Source organism: Vombatus ursinus, unplaced genomic scaffold, assembly GCF_900497805.2.
Source record: "Vombatus ursinus unplaced genomic scaffold, bare-nosed wombat genome assembly UNPS02014798.1, whole genome shotgun sequence".
Classification (NCBI taxonomy): Eukaryota; Metazoa; Chordata; class Mammalia; order Diprotodontia; family Vombatidae; genus Vombatus; species Vombatus ursinus.
In genome coordinates, this window is record NW_020954576.1 from 77,896,387 (window position 1) to 77,911,830 (window position 15,444).

The 15,444-nt window shown below is 33.3% G+C and overlaps 1 protein-coding gene across 3 annotated transcripts in view; it reads right to left on the minus strand.

Annotated features, from left to right (window-relative positions):
• Positions 1–15,444, minus strand: part of LOC114049663 (protein ELYS-like) — a 127,625-nt gene that overhangs the window by 27,226 nt on the left and 84,955 nt on the right. For all 3 annotated transcript variants that reach the window (XM_027870968.1, XM_027870969.1, XM_027870970.1), the window contains exons 25-27: positions 14,708–14,858; positions 13,164–13,271; positions 1,100–1,292 (exon numbers count right to left, since the gene is read on the minus strand). In XM_027870968.1, the coding sequence (XP_027726769.1) occupies positions 1,100–1,292; positions 13,164–13,271; positions 14,708–14,858 (452 nt within the window). The remainder of the gene's footprint in view (positions 1–1,099; positions 1,293–13,163; positions 13,272–14,707; positions 14,859–15,444) is intronic.

Genomic DNA, 15,444 nt, shown 5'->3' on the forward strand with positions numbered 1-15,444 from the left:
GTCATCCTGACTCTAGTTATTCCCCACTCCAGAGCACCTTAAACACACCAAAGTCATTTTCCATAAGAAAAGATCTGATCATGTGACTGACTCCCTGACTCAAACTCTAGCTGCTTCCTATTTATTGCCTTTAGTTTAAAATATAATCTCTTCTTTTTGGTTTTTAAAGCCTACACAACTTGCTCCAGACTAATCTTTCCAGTCTTACATTATTTCCCCTCCTGCACTTTGTGGTACAGCCAACTTAGTCTTCCTTCTTTTCCACAGTGCCTTTGCCCTGTCCATTCCAAACACCTATACTGTACTCCTTCCTTACCTTTACTTCATTAAAGTCCCTCATCTTAAGACACAGATCAAGCAATATCTTCTGCAAAATTCTTTTTCTGATTCTCTCAAATACAAGTGCTATATTTCTTTAACTTAACTACTTGGCATATATTCATTTTATATTTACACTCTGTATGTCTGTATATCTTGTCGTCTTCATTAGAATGTTAGTTCCTTTCAAGCAGTAATTCTTCCTTCACATTTGTACCTCTGCCCTTGCCAGCGTATACTTAATACTTGCTGATTATTCATTTACCTAGCAACTTTAAATATTTGGAACAGGGCCAGGAATCCACTCTCCCCTCATATATTCTACACTAGGCTACTCTCTTTTCAACTGTCACAGGATCTTACCTGTTTTTCCATACATTTGCATAAAAATGGAATTCCTATACCACTGGAGTAAAAACCTTTCCTTCCATGGAGGAGTGGCTCAGGGACACTCAAGAGAGATAAGGATCCCTCACTCCCAAAATCTCTTCTTTACACCTGTATTCTAATTCACATTACAGTAATTTAGAGGTCTCTCTCCCCAGACTAGGCCTGAAAAACTTAGTTGGTGGAAAGCAGGGTCATTTTTCAGTTTAGCATCTCCAGATTCCTCAATCCCAACAGAGCTTTGTACACCTGAGCTTATGAAATGTTTGAATGAACCAATAATGGAATTTTAAAATATTCACAATCGTTTCTAGCAGCTAGGAAGCAGGATTCTTTACTTTTCTTTCCTTGGGCCTTCAAGGTATAGAGTTAAAAGTGTAGTATTTCTACTCACCTTCACCACAAGAGGGGTTTCAAGCAAATTTAATTCAGATGCTCTGGTAATGTTCTGAGATACCCCTGTTAGCTGTGATGTTGATGGCAATGAATTAGATGTTATGTATATCATAGCTCCTCCTGGACTAAGCTGATTATACTCCAAATTAGGAGAGGGCTGAGGAATAGGACGAACAACCAAATCCAATAGTCTATACAAACAAAGAGAAGTATAAAATGAAAACTTAGTTCAGTTTGTGAATAATTTGTAATAATTATAAAACACTAATATAACCGTTTAAATTATATTTAAATAAATGTGATTTTGACACATGAAATGCCATAACCTTAGTCACTTCTTCCAAATTCCCATCATCATTCTCAGTCCATTCATTCTTATTCAGCTTATCTTGTACACGGAATGCAGTAATGTACACTCTGTTATTCTAGCTCAGCCTTTTTTCCCCACTTTGTATTATTACATAATTATCTATTTTCCTCATATTCAGATTTTGCTGAAATAAATTTTATTCCATTAATGTACTATGATTTAATTAACCACTCATTTATGGGTGAGCATTTAGGTTTCTTTTTTCTCAGTTTTTTTCCTTAAAAAGAAAAAAAAAGCAAGCTGGTGTAAAATCTGTGAAGGGGTAGTTTTCTTTTCTTTTGGCAGTACTCTCTAGGTATTTTCCCAACAGTGGAATTATAGTACAAGACTGCTTTCCAAAAAGAAGGGCCTATCCTACAAGTTCTTAATTTCACTATCAATGAATGACTGAATCTATTTATTTACTAACTTGATAATTTCAACTGCTTAAAATTATTTCCCTCAATTTGAGGGCTAGCAACTAGCACCTCAGGGTTGCTTTAATTTTCAACTTTAATCAATTCCTTTGATTAATGAGACTGAGCATCTTAAAAGTATTATTAATAATTTGTTACTCTTGAAAACTGTTCACATCCATTTGCTGATCAAGTATATCTTTTCCTTAATCTTTATTTAACAATTTATCAAACACTAATCTTTATATGTATTTGGCAGAATGTAAGATAATGCTATTACACTCCTTCAGTCCATTTATTCTGTTTCTCTGGTTTTTGACAAGTTTCAGACAGTCTGGAAGATAACCAATGCTTATTAGTTTATGAAATTTATAAAAGTATCAAATTATTTTCCTCAGCAGATTTCTCATTCTGATTCATCTTTTTGTCCTTTTAATTCGACATATATATATACACATGTATCATTATGATTTTTAATAAAATTTTGTGAAGAAAGTCTTTGGTAACTTGATTCATATTGAATTAGATATGTGAATTAAATTTGGAATTATCATAATCTTGATTATGTCTTGAATTAAGAAGTAGGTGAAATGGAATATGGCATGTTTCAGGCAAATGTCTGTCTGAAACAAAGAGATATGTTGTAAACAACTGTTTTGAAAAAGGCTGGAAATTTCCTTCTCATCATTTTCATCAAGGATATTCTTGATATACATATAGATCACTCACATATAGACGCTAAAGTTAACAGATGGATCACAGTTACAGATCTTGTTTGCCTTTGCTGGGTATTAATATGGTCTATTTTTTTTTTCTGGGACCCAAAACAATTTGTCAGTGTTTTCAAGACTTTCCCCAGCATCAGGAATTTTCTCACAAGAAAAAGAAATTACACTTAATTAAATGATGAGGGAAACTGGGTTTACAGAAAGAACTCAAACTATTAGAATAGCCTAGTCTTATCTAAGTTCTGGGCCATTATTTCTAAGAAACATTAGGAATTTACTTTCTACCTACTTCCTAAACACTACTAAATAGCATGTCATTAAAAAAAGCTTTGATGAAAAAAATGACACAATAAAATCAGAAGCAGTGTCTCACTTCATTGAAAGGCACTAAGACAGCTATGAAAGGAATCTTAAATCCCTTTTCACCATGAAAATACTTTTAAAAGATCATCTGGAAAGCAAAAATAAATTATAAGTAATTTATTGACTAGGAGATGAGAAAGTCTAAGCTTCTTAACAATGACTAACAGCTCTGATTAAGTTATTCAAAACTGTTATATACATAATTTACATTTAAATATCAGACAGCATAAGATGAGATACTTCAGGAAAGGAGGGAATATAAAAAATACAGCAAAGAAAACTTTCTTCAAATAAAGCATTTTTAGAATAACCCATTATCAACTAAAATTACCCAAGAACCCTAAAAACTAGATTTTCCCCTCACTTCTAAATACTTAACAATGTATGTGAATTACATATATCTTAGACTATATCTCATCGAAATTATGTTGATATTCCAGAACATATCCAATGGATTGTTTTGAAATGAAACTGATGAATTATCACAAATATTAAAAGCAGCATATCAAAATTTACTGATACACCAAAAATTGTATTTATCACTCTGTTTTCTGAGGTTATTTATTTTTACAACCTATTATCACCTCTATATCAGCTACTACTCCCACCTGTGATATAAACAATTTAACACTTATGCTGAAAAATATATATTTAACTTCTTTTACCCTTCATGGATTGAAAATTATAGGATCATAGATTTAGACAGGCTCTGTCCAAACTTTTCAATTTATAAATGAGGAAAATGAGGCCCAGAGAGGCTAACTTGCCCATGGTCACGCAGGTAAATGAGAAAAGATTTGAAACCAGGTACTTTATGTGAAAATTATACTGACAGAAAAATTCAAATGGATGACAATTTAGGAAATTGTAATTAAAAAATAGAAAGAAAAAACTAGCAAGACTTAAACTGAATACTGACAACTGATCCCTATAAGTATGTATTTCCAAATACTTTCTATTTGGTAGGCACAGGACAGCAATAATACTTTATATTTCTTTGGCTGCCAAAATGGCTCATCTGAGCAAGTATTATATGCTTAATACCAAACAATAAAATATTAATAATTCCTTTTTCTCTGGACTTTGTCACTGTCCTTTTTCAAATCACATTTCAAGTATCTTTTCAACATAAGGAGAGATGGCACAATATATATCCAAGTTGCAGCTGATAAAACAGCATACACTTGTTGACAACCACAAAAAAGTGACTATTCTCAAAAGAAACATTTTTGAAAGGCTTCTATAGAACCTATACCAGTGGAATTATGAGTTCTCTTAGGAGTTACACATCAGATTTCTCCAATTTTCAATTTTGCGCCCATTTTCTTCCTCTCCCTCCCTCTCCCCAAAACCTACAATGTGTGAAAATAAGTTGAATTACTGATTACCAAAGAATATTTAGCAAAATGTTTTACATTTTCTCATATTTATGCTTAAAACTCTATGCAAGTGTTGAAATTATTCTCAGATCTACAGATTTAGCTATGAAAGATTACAGAACCATAAAGTGTTACAGATGGAAGGGGACATTAGTGACTATGTAACTTAATTCATAACTGAACAAGAACTCAATATTCCTAGTAAAAGGTTAAGTAATTTTCTGTTTTAGGCCCTTCAATAAAGGGAAACCATTTTCTCTTAGGAAGTCCATTCCACTTTTGGGCAGTGTAGTGGTCTGGAAAATTTTCCTTAAATCAAAATTGTATTTATTTGCCTTTGCAACTTCTTTGTACTTCTACTTATTTGTTTAAACAGAACAAATCTAATCCTTCTTCCAGGTAAGAGACCTTTAACTTGAAATTAAGTCTCTCCACTCCTAAGTCTTCTCCAGTCAAAACATCCCAGTTCCTTTAACTAACAGCTTCTTAACCTGGGTTCAAATGAACAATTTTTTAACTTCAATATTACTGGTTAACCTTAATCCTATGTTATTTTATGCATTTAAAAATCAAGTTTTAAATGCAAATAAATTTTATTCTGAGACAGGGTCCAAAGGCTTCACCAGACTGTGAAAGGGTCCATGACACAAAAAAGTTAAGAATTACTGCTTTAACCGATCCTGATGGCCTGGAGCTCTATTCCTGGAGTGTTATTATTCTTTGATGTTTTGCTATTTGGAATAAATGGTCTTCTTCCAATAATTCAATTGAACAAACATTTGGAACTTAATCTTAATGAAGACTGAAAAATGGTACAGTGGTCAATTCTCATGTAGTGAGGACCAATATGAATTTAATGAATTTTTAAAAAATCATTAATAAACTATTTAAATTACCAGGAAAATAGTAAAAACTCTCATTTCAACATCTGCCAACAAGCTAGTTTTACAATAACTATATAACATGCTTTTAATAACTCTTTTGATATCTTGTCCAATGATTAGTTTTGAGTGACAAAAATAATATTTATTAGTTTTATTGAGTGACAAAAATAATAATCACTCTTCCCTCAGTGTAATTACAACTTTAAAAAAATACATATTGAACAAAAATAGCTTCCTGACATTGCCATTAAGCACAAGGATATCCCAAAAATCTTGGTGTCATTTTTAAGCTTAACAGCTCTGAGTTATTTTTATTTTATCTATGGGGGCAACATTTCATGTTTTTAATTTCATAAAACAGTCTACAGATGATAAAAATATCACCAAAATGTCAATAGAAAACTGTTCCAGGGTTAGTTTGCAGAAGGCTTCATTACTTCACCTAAAAGCATGGTATTATTTTCTGAATACAGCAAAAATTATAAACTATAATTCTGAGAAGACTTTGACTAAATATTATTTACTCAATAGAATTAACTCCTAACAAATTACATTTTAAGTTTGCAAAACAACATGCCATATGATAAAAGAATACTTACAGAACTAAACAACAACTAACTGTATTTTTAAGTCCTAGAATCTCAAAGGAAAAACATTATCTTTGATGGGAGGGTGCACAATATACTATCAAGCAGTCATTAGCTAAACTATTTGGCAACAGATTAAAAAAATGTTAAGATAAAATGGCAGCATCATAAGATGATCATAAATACATATAAGATAAGCAAGACACAGAAGCAACAGAACACAACTGTCCAGTATAAAATCCATTAACAGACTACTGAAAAAAAGACTCCTTATTCAATAAAACTGATGGGGGAAAACTGAAGAATCTGATGAAAAACTGGTTAGGATCAGTGCCACAAAAATATATAAAATAAATGTAGAGGTGACTTAAGGCCCCATTATGTAAAAGTCAGAGTGGAAGGAGGGTCCTTTCAAAACTATGGCCAGAGGCAAAATTGAAAAGGTCAGCTATGGTTCAAGGGCCTTCTTTACTTCCCCTTCTTCACCACTTTAGGGGAATATCTGAACTCTGGTGGATGTACCCTCAGGGGAACAGTTCAATGGCTGGAGGTCAATAAATTTAAGACAGTACAGCAAGGTAGGGCAGCAAAGTGGTGCAAGTAGATAGAATGTTGGCCCTGAAGTCAGGAAGACTCATCTTTCTGAGTTCACATCTGGCCTCAGATACTTAGTAGCTGTATGACCCTGGGTAAGTCATTTAAAACTTTTTGTCTCAGTTTCTCAATCTGTAAAATGAAATGGAGAAGCAAATGGGAAACCATTATAATATCTTTGTCAAGAAAACCCCAAAAAAGTTCACAAAAAGTCAAACACGAGTGAAACCACTGAACAACAACGAGGTAGATAATAAGACTTACTATTTTATTTATAAATATTGTATTTTATATATTTTGTATAGGTCTGGCACAAAAGGTATTTTTTAAAAAAAAGGCTTAATGGCCTACTCTTACATTGGGAAGGGAGTAGTGGTAAGAAGACACATAGCTAATAAGCAGCATTCAGCAGATGAGAACCATCAAGAAACATAAAGTAAAGAACTTAAATCATTTGGGGAAAATCATCAGTGCTCAAGGTAATATAAGACAATAAGGTGCAGAGAGAAGTTATCAACATGCACTGGTAAGAGGGAGTTTCCTCTTACCACTGGAAAGGAAATTGTTCAACATGAAATTTCCTATACCAATGAAATCACAAGTCCAAATCCTGTCCCTATCCCCAAAAAAACAAGTGATCTGAGGACAGGGACAGTTGTCCAAAGAGATGGAAAATGGATAATTCTATCAAAAAATGCTACAATTCACTACTAATACATACAAATAAAAACACACTGAGGTGTGACACACCTACATCAAAATAACAGAATGCCAAATGTTAGAAATAATTAATATTGAATTTAAGTCTAGAACACTGGAAAATGTTATTATGCAAATCATTCAAGTATTCACACTTAGCAATACATTTGTATCTCATCGTGGCACTGATCCAAATCAGTTCTCCATCAATACTAAGCAATGGGGATACAAAAGATTCTATTTTGTAAATTACTAGTTTGTGTTGGAACAACCTAAGAGTCTTTGTGAATTTTCTCAGGATTTGATAATATTCTCTGCTTAAAAGGCTATTGTTGGGAATTTCAGCATTTATGTCAATGAGGTTGAAGACAGAAAAATCTTACATATACAAAAATGAAGACGCAGGGTGAAGTAGTAAAAAGAGGGCTAGCTTTAGAAACAGGAATTCCTACTTTCAAATCCTGCTTCAAACAGATAGTATTTGTATGACCATGAGTAATTCATTTTAATCTCTTCAGTGCTCTAGGCAACTTTCTAAGAATGTCAAGTGATAGGAGTTGCTGTTCTGCATTGGTGGAGTTTTCCACCAGTGAAGTCACAGGTTAAGGCCAAGAAACAAAACAAAAACAAAAAATATTCTTAGTAGCCCTTTTGAAAGAAAGAAAAATAAACATCTTTCAACTGTACAAACTGAAACACGAATAAATGGAGTATAGCTGTGTTTTAAAAAATATGAAAAATGAGAAACATGGGGAAATCATATACTAATGCAATAAATCAAGTAACAGCAGAATACACACGCTGACAAAATTAGGTACATTAAAAGTTGAAAATGCTACAGAACAAAGGCTTTTTCAGAGGAGAATCAACCCTAGGATTGACTTCAGAAGCTTAGTATGCAGGGATAGATCTCCTGGTAGGTCTCAGGTCCTCCAGCTGACTGTCAAAGTAGATGTAGTTTCTAACTCTTTAACATTCATTCAGTTTTAGGTTAATCAGTTGATAAACATTTATTAAGTGCCTACTATGTGCCATTTATAGCTTATCAATACGTTTGTATCTCATTGTAGCACTGATCCAAATCAGTTCTCCATCAATACTAAGGATTGGGGATACAAAAGATTCTATTTTGTAAATTACTAGTTTTTGTTGGAATGACCTAGGAGTCTTTCTGAATTTTCTCAGGATTTGATAATATTCTCTGCTTAAAAGGCTATTGCTGGGAATTTCAAAACATGCCATTTTCCCATTTTTAACCTGCAAAAGACAGTGGAGCTGCTGTTTTACCTTCCTCCTTCATTAGTGGTGGCAGGATGAGATAGGAAAGTTTGTACTCATACACAATATTTAATACTGTATTTTTTTTAATCAATTTTATAAATTATATAATGTTCATCTTACCAGAAAGTGCTTATTAGCACTACAAAAGGCAGGAATTGGAAAATGTTTATAATGATAAGAAAGCTATTAATTTTCCTTTTTAAAGTTTGACACATCCCTGTATGTGCTTTTGAGTATAATGAGGATGTTTTGCCCAGAACTCACTTCTCCAATAATAGCTAGAACACAATGTTTCCGTTAAAAAAAAGGAATATTTATACACAAAAAGTATACATTAACTTGCATTGTGTAAGGAAAGAACCATTTTAAGTAGCGTGTTGTTCCTTGGGTAATTAGTACAAAACACCTCCCACAACCACTTTCTGTCACTTAAAATGAAAAGGGTTACACTGAATTCAGCCATACACTTCACAAGGAATATATCTTTTAAAAGATGAACATTTTCCAGAAAAGCTAGAAGTAATCAGAAGTATAAAAAAGATGAAAATGAAGCTGATCTTAGTGATCTACATGATATCAAATGAATGTTTTGTCACTTTAGTAAAATTCAAATTTTTTTAAAGAGCTCATAGTATAACTAAAAATACTCAGTTAAAAAATAGCAAAAACTTATGAGAGTTGCCCAACAATGGTGATCGCAATTCTGAAAAAAAAAAAAAAAGACAACCATCCTCAACTTGGGTCTTTAGGTAAATGAAACTTAAAATAAGTTCACATAAAATAGGGACTTTTAATTTGGCAGTGGTCTGACAAAGACTTTTCAGTGAACAAAGTCTAGAACTGAAAATAAAAGACTGAAGCAACTCAAACTGTTTCACAAATACATCTATAGAAAACTTGATTATTGCCAAATGGAAGCAAGTAACTGTAGATGTGAAAAGGTGGTTTAAAAAAAATTGGTTCTATTGATGGGAAAATAAATGGATGCCAGTAATAATACAAATGACTTCCACTTATAAAATTACCTTCTTATGAAGCTCATTAAAGGGAAACAACTTAACTAAACCTAAAAAAAGAAAAAATAAAATCAATCTTTGAAAGTTTGGCAGTATATATGCACATTTAAGTGCACTCTATAAAAGGAATACTTCAACATACATTACTCAATTTATCTTGTATATTCAAAGTTCAAATAGTTGTATTTCTAAAAATACTGAATTTGTCATTCAGAAGGTTGAACGCATTACAAATTTAGATCACAAAGTCTTAAGAAATTCTTGAAAATGGAAGCAAAATCACAAAGATTTTTGAGGCCTTGGGGAACAATCAGCAGAAAATGATAACACTGACATATTTAACACAGAAGTTTGTCTCCTGTGCTACTGAAGATACAGAATATATATGATCCTTTACTGTTCACAGAACAATAAAATAAAGTCTTCACAGGTACAAATTTACAGAATCAGAAGATGTCTAATTTTAGAGACCTCAGATCATACTGAAAAATCCAACCGTGAACAAATATTCCCTTTACAATATAACTAACAAGGGGTCATCCAGTATCTGCTTGAAGACTCCCAGAGTGGGAAGAAACACAACTTCTGGAAATATCTCTGTTAAACTTGCTTACTGAATGCTCAAAATTCTTTGAAGGAAAGCAATCAAAGTCCTCTTCCACATGAAAGCCCTTAAAGTACAGCTATGTTCCCAATTAAGTCATTTCTCCAGAATAAAAATATTCAATTCCTTCAATCAGTCCTCATGTGACACAGTATCAAGGCTCCTCACCAACTTGGCCACTCTTCTCTGGATACACTATAATTAATGCACATTCTAAAATCTCATACCCAGAACTGAACAAAACACTCCAAAAATGGTCTGGCCAGGGCAAAATACAACAGGACTATCACCAACTTGTGCTACCTACCCCCATCTTGTGCTTATGTTCTAGTTTGTCAAGATCCTTTTTGATCTTTACTGTCATCCAACGTGTGCTACCTCTCCTGGTTATGTGTCATATATAGTACAGGATTAAGCATAGATAAACAGGGCACCCTAGGACAGGCATCCTTTCAAGCTGACAAAGAATGATTATAATAACTACTATGTAAAGCTAACCAATGAGATATTTTTGATCTGCACTCTGTCATCCAATGTATGCTATCTCTACATTTGCAAATTTCATAAGTCACTGATTAACAATGTTTAAGGCCCAGTTTAGATCCCTCAGGTACTCCAAGAAAGGCTTCTGATCAATTTGACATGGAACCATGAATAACTCCTCTCCACAGTAGACCAGCTTTAAATGCACTTAATTTTATTTCTCCATCTTTCCCATAAAAACAGTATGAGACTGTCAAATGCTTTGCTCAAATCTAGGTAAACTGAAGTATACCACAATCTCTTTATTTACCAGTTCAAAAATTCAAGAGTAATGAGGTTACAACATGACAAATTCTCAATGGATACTTCCTTTTCTAGATGTTCTTCCTGCATGCCTTTATAACATACTGAAGAATTTTGCAAGGATTTGAATTTAAGCATAGCAACCTGTATTCTACTGACTCTATTTGTTTCCTCTTTTTAAAAGCTGCAACATAATATCTTCTTTTGCAGTTCCCGGGCTACCTTTCCCATATTTCATGAACTTTCTAAAGACACTGACAATAGCTTAGCACTCACATTCATGAACTATTTCAGTACCGTGGGAAGTAGTTCATCTGGGGTCCCAAAGTAGAATGGTGGCATACTCCTTGCTCAGAAAGCAGGGGCTCGGTGACCACATCAGGTGATGGAAGTTATAGGGACTTCTTAGATAAGTGGGGTCAAACAAATAGAAATGGGGCCCACTTAATCATACATAAGGATCCCTGTGGGCTGTATATTGACTTGGAAAACCACACATTTATATATTTGTTTTTATTAACACATAAAAACATTAAAACTGGATGAGAACTACATTTTAATCTCGTTCGGGTTGTACTCATGACCACATACAGCCTACAACTTTTTTGGATTGGATGACCCCTGAAATCCTTTCCAATTTTCAACTTCAGTGATAAGGTTCTGTCTTCTTCCTTATCTTTATTTTTATTAACTCCTCTTATCCTTTTCAATCCCTATTAGTTATTTTTATTCTACTCATCACAGAAGAAAGATTTTTCTACTTGGGGGACATAACAGAAGTAATTTTGCCTCCTCTCCACTGTCAATTATTATTGTCTAAATGCCCCTTAGTAAAGATCTTCTTCCTGTTTTTTCCTCTGTACAGCTTAAAAAAAAACCCAAACCCTACCATTGTTTCCTTGTCAGTCTTAACTACAATATACATAAGTTATTATATTATATGGTGGGTTGTACTCAAACAATGTGGACTATTTTAGTGTTCTTATATAATACCAAATTGTTTTTAAGAAAGGTTGGGCCAATTCACACCTCAACTAACAGCTTCTAGAACTTCTCCAACACTTTTGAGTATTTCCAGCTTTTCTCATCTTCTCCACTTTTGGGGGCAGAGAAGACATGAAACTTCAAAATGGTTTTTAATATGATTTATATGTATTATTAGTGTATGGTAACATTATTTATATGGTCAAATTTCTATTTATTCTTTTGAAAGCTATTTGTTCATATCCTTTAATAAATCATATGGGAAATACTTTTTCATCTTGTATTTGATTCAATTTCTCATATATCATAGATAGATTTTTTGTCGTTATGTAGAGACCTTCCCAAACTTGATAATCTTTTTATAAGCTGATATTGATTTTGTTTGTGTAACAGCTTTGATTATGGAATTAAAACTGTCCAACTCTTTACTTGTTTAAGAAATATTCTCTTAAACTCACACACAAAATCTGCTGCTTTCTGTTCTCCGCTTAATTTCCTCTACTATCCTTTCCAAAAGGATAACAAAAATGCACTTTGAGCTTAGCTAAGAATTACTTTTGCCAGGGAACAAAGAAAACATTACGCACTATATACATATCACCAAAGTTCTCCTTGCTTCCCATTATGTTTTAGAAACAAGATCTTCAGTCCTTTGTTGTCCTCAGGTCTTGCTACTTACTGATGGCCAACATCCCTGTAAAAAACCCTCTTCACTTATTAGAGCCAGAATATCCACATATAACTTCACCCTCATCTTTCAAATCAAATGCTAATCAGATTCAGTCTTGGGCCTTCTTCAAAATTCCAAAAACTTTCAAACTGTCTTCTTTGTGATTCCCACTCCTCTGGTTGTTCCCATTGAGAGAAGTAGGATTGTTTAATGCGAAAGGTTCAACCTTGCAAATTTAATGTGACAGTACAAATAAATTCAGCTACTCAAAATTTTCTAAATTCATAATCTTCACAATATGATTAATGTTACATATGAGAAAACTTGGAAATTCTGAGCCAATGGTACAGTCTAAGACAAACTATGTATTTCAATGAGAATCATGCAATGAAGAGCAGGGTCATACTAATACTAATGCTGAAAGCTCAAGAACAGGGAGCCAATAAAACTACAAATTTAACAACCACCCCAAAAAAGGAACAAATCTGAAAAATTCTGTATTTATAAGAACAGAAGCATATTAATAACCCATTAACTACCAAATTCATACTAAATATTTCCTATTTCCTAGAATTGTAACGTGTAACATTCTAAATGTTAAAAAGAAAAAAAGCAATTGTAAAAATCAAATGACGTTTATAAGTTTAAAAGTTACTTAAAAGCAAAACTGAAATCATTACATAATTCCCTTTTACATTTTGAATTAAAAACATAAGTCTTACCTGGAAATTTTTTCTGATGCTTTTGTAATTGGTGTTCCAACAAATGCATCAGGCAATTCTGTATCTGGGATAGAATATACTACAGGAGAAGTTTCTTCAATTTTAGGGCTATATAAATAAGAAAAATTTAACATCTCAATCTTAAACATGTGTAACATTAATTTTAAGAAATTAATCTATATGCAAAATTTAAATATTATTTAATATTTCTAATTGAAGGAAAAATCTTAGTCCACCAATCTATAAAGAACGTAAAATATAATCATACTTCAAATGGATCTGTGATTCTGTTGGTATAGGCTGTCCTTCCACCAATGTAAATCAAAAGCCCTCTATAACATAGCAAATAGACTTTAAGAGTTAATACGGCAGAAAAATTCATAAACCTGAGGTCAATCCAATGATAAGCCTAACCAAATTTAACACTAAGAAAATGAATATTAAGCTCACTCTGAGCAGGGATTAATTCATTCTTTGTATCTGTATACCTAGCATAGTGACTGGCACAAAATAGGCACAGAATATATACTTGTTAATTGACTGACTGAAGTAGAAATGTGCTGAACTTAAAATTGTAAGACCTGGGGTTCAAAGCTCAGATCTGTCATTTACTATCTGTATGATGACAGACAAATCATTTAATTTAGGTCTCAGTTTCCACTTTTGTACAACAAAGGCATTACACTAAATGATGGCCTTTAAGGTCCCTTTTGGATCTAAATACATGACCCTATTATTATCTAGTTCATCCCTGGATTCATATTCAAAGTTTTATCAAGGTTGGGAGGCAGCTCGGTGGCGCAGTGGATAGAGCACTGGCCCTGGGTTCAGGAGGACCTGAGTTCAAATCCGGCCTCAGACACATAACACTTACTAGCTGTGTGACCCTGGGCAAGTCACTTAACCCCCACTGCCCAACCAAAAACCAAAAAACAAAAACAAACAATAAAAAGTTTTATCAAGATTGGTAGACTGTGCTGTGTTGGCATTGTCTTGAAAAATAAGTCGCATTTCTGTGTCTTAATAAGGCAACAGACTAGTACCTTAGTGGAGGTATTATGTAATTATGCAGAAGCAACAGAGATGATTGCATATGGAGATACAATGTGGATTGGGGGACAGAGAACTGGCCTTGGAGACAAAAGCTTAAGATTCGTGTCCTATTTCTGACACTCTGGCTGTGCCATTCGTGGCGTTATGTGTTAGCTCTCAGTGTACCACACAAGCAGCTCTCTAAAACTCTTGAGTTGCAGGAAAAGTGCTAATTTATATTAGTGTAGTGAGTTTCCTCATCTTTCTCATTTTACAAGCATAATCCCAACTATATCTCTCCCTGTCTTATGATATAATTATTTTTAAAGGTTAAAAAAAACCACACAAAATATCACAACGATGAGGTCTCTAGTTGTATTCTCCAATAATATTGAATTTTAAAAGAAGGTTGGCATTTCTGAAGTAAACATTACACTTATAAGAAGTCTTTCCTAGACAAATATACAAATTGCATAATTAAAAGAAGCATTAAAAAACAGAAATATACTTACCTATTATAAGGGGATAAGTTATTTTTCAATTCATTCCCAACCCAAACTTCTCCAATTTTTGATAATACATTATTGATGAAGGCTGCTCTTGTTAGTATGGTTCCTCCTGTAGTTTGCTTTGCAACAGTAGATAGTGGCTTAGGTCTAGAAACTGAAAACAGGATTAAAGATTGAAAAGGATCTAAGAAATAACTTAGTCCAGCCTCTAAATGAAGCATGAACTTTCCTTACCACACCTTGAAAATGGATATAACACTTTTATCTGAACACATCCCACATTTAGATGAACACTGGTGGTCAAAGTTTGATTCAGAAAACCAACAAAATCAGCACCTTGAGGAAGGCACTTCATTTGTTCTTTGTATTCTCGGAACAGAGTAAATGTTTAATGTTTGTTAAAATGAACAATCAAAAGAGAAGTTCAGAAAACAGGAATTATAAAAAAGGGTAAAAGAATGAGAATATAGCTGAGAGAAGGGGAAAGGAAATAAGCATTTATTTAGCACCTACCATAGTCCAGTCACTATGCTAAGCAATTTACAAATATCTCATTTGATCCTCAAAACTACACTGGTAGGCAGATTCTGTAATTGTTCCCATTTTAAGGTTGAGGAAACTGAGGCAGACAGAGATTAAGTGACTTGCACAGGGAGCATCACTGAAGTCGAATTTGAACTTTGGTCTTCCTAATCTCAAGCCCAGTACTCTATTTACTGCTCTACTCTATTTTTAGTGGA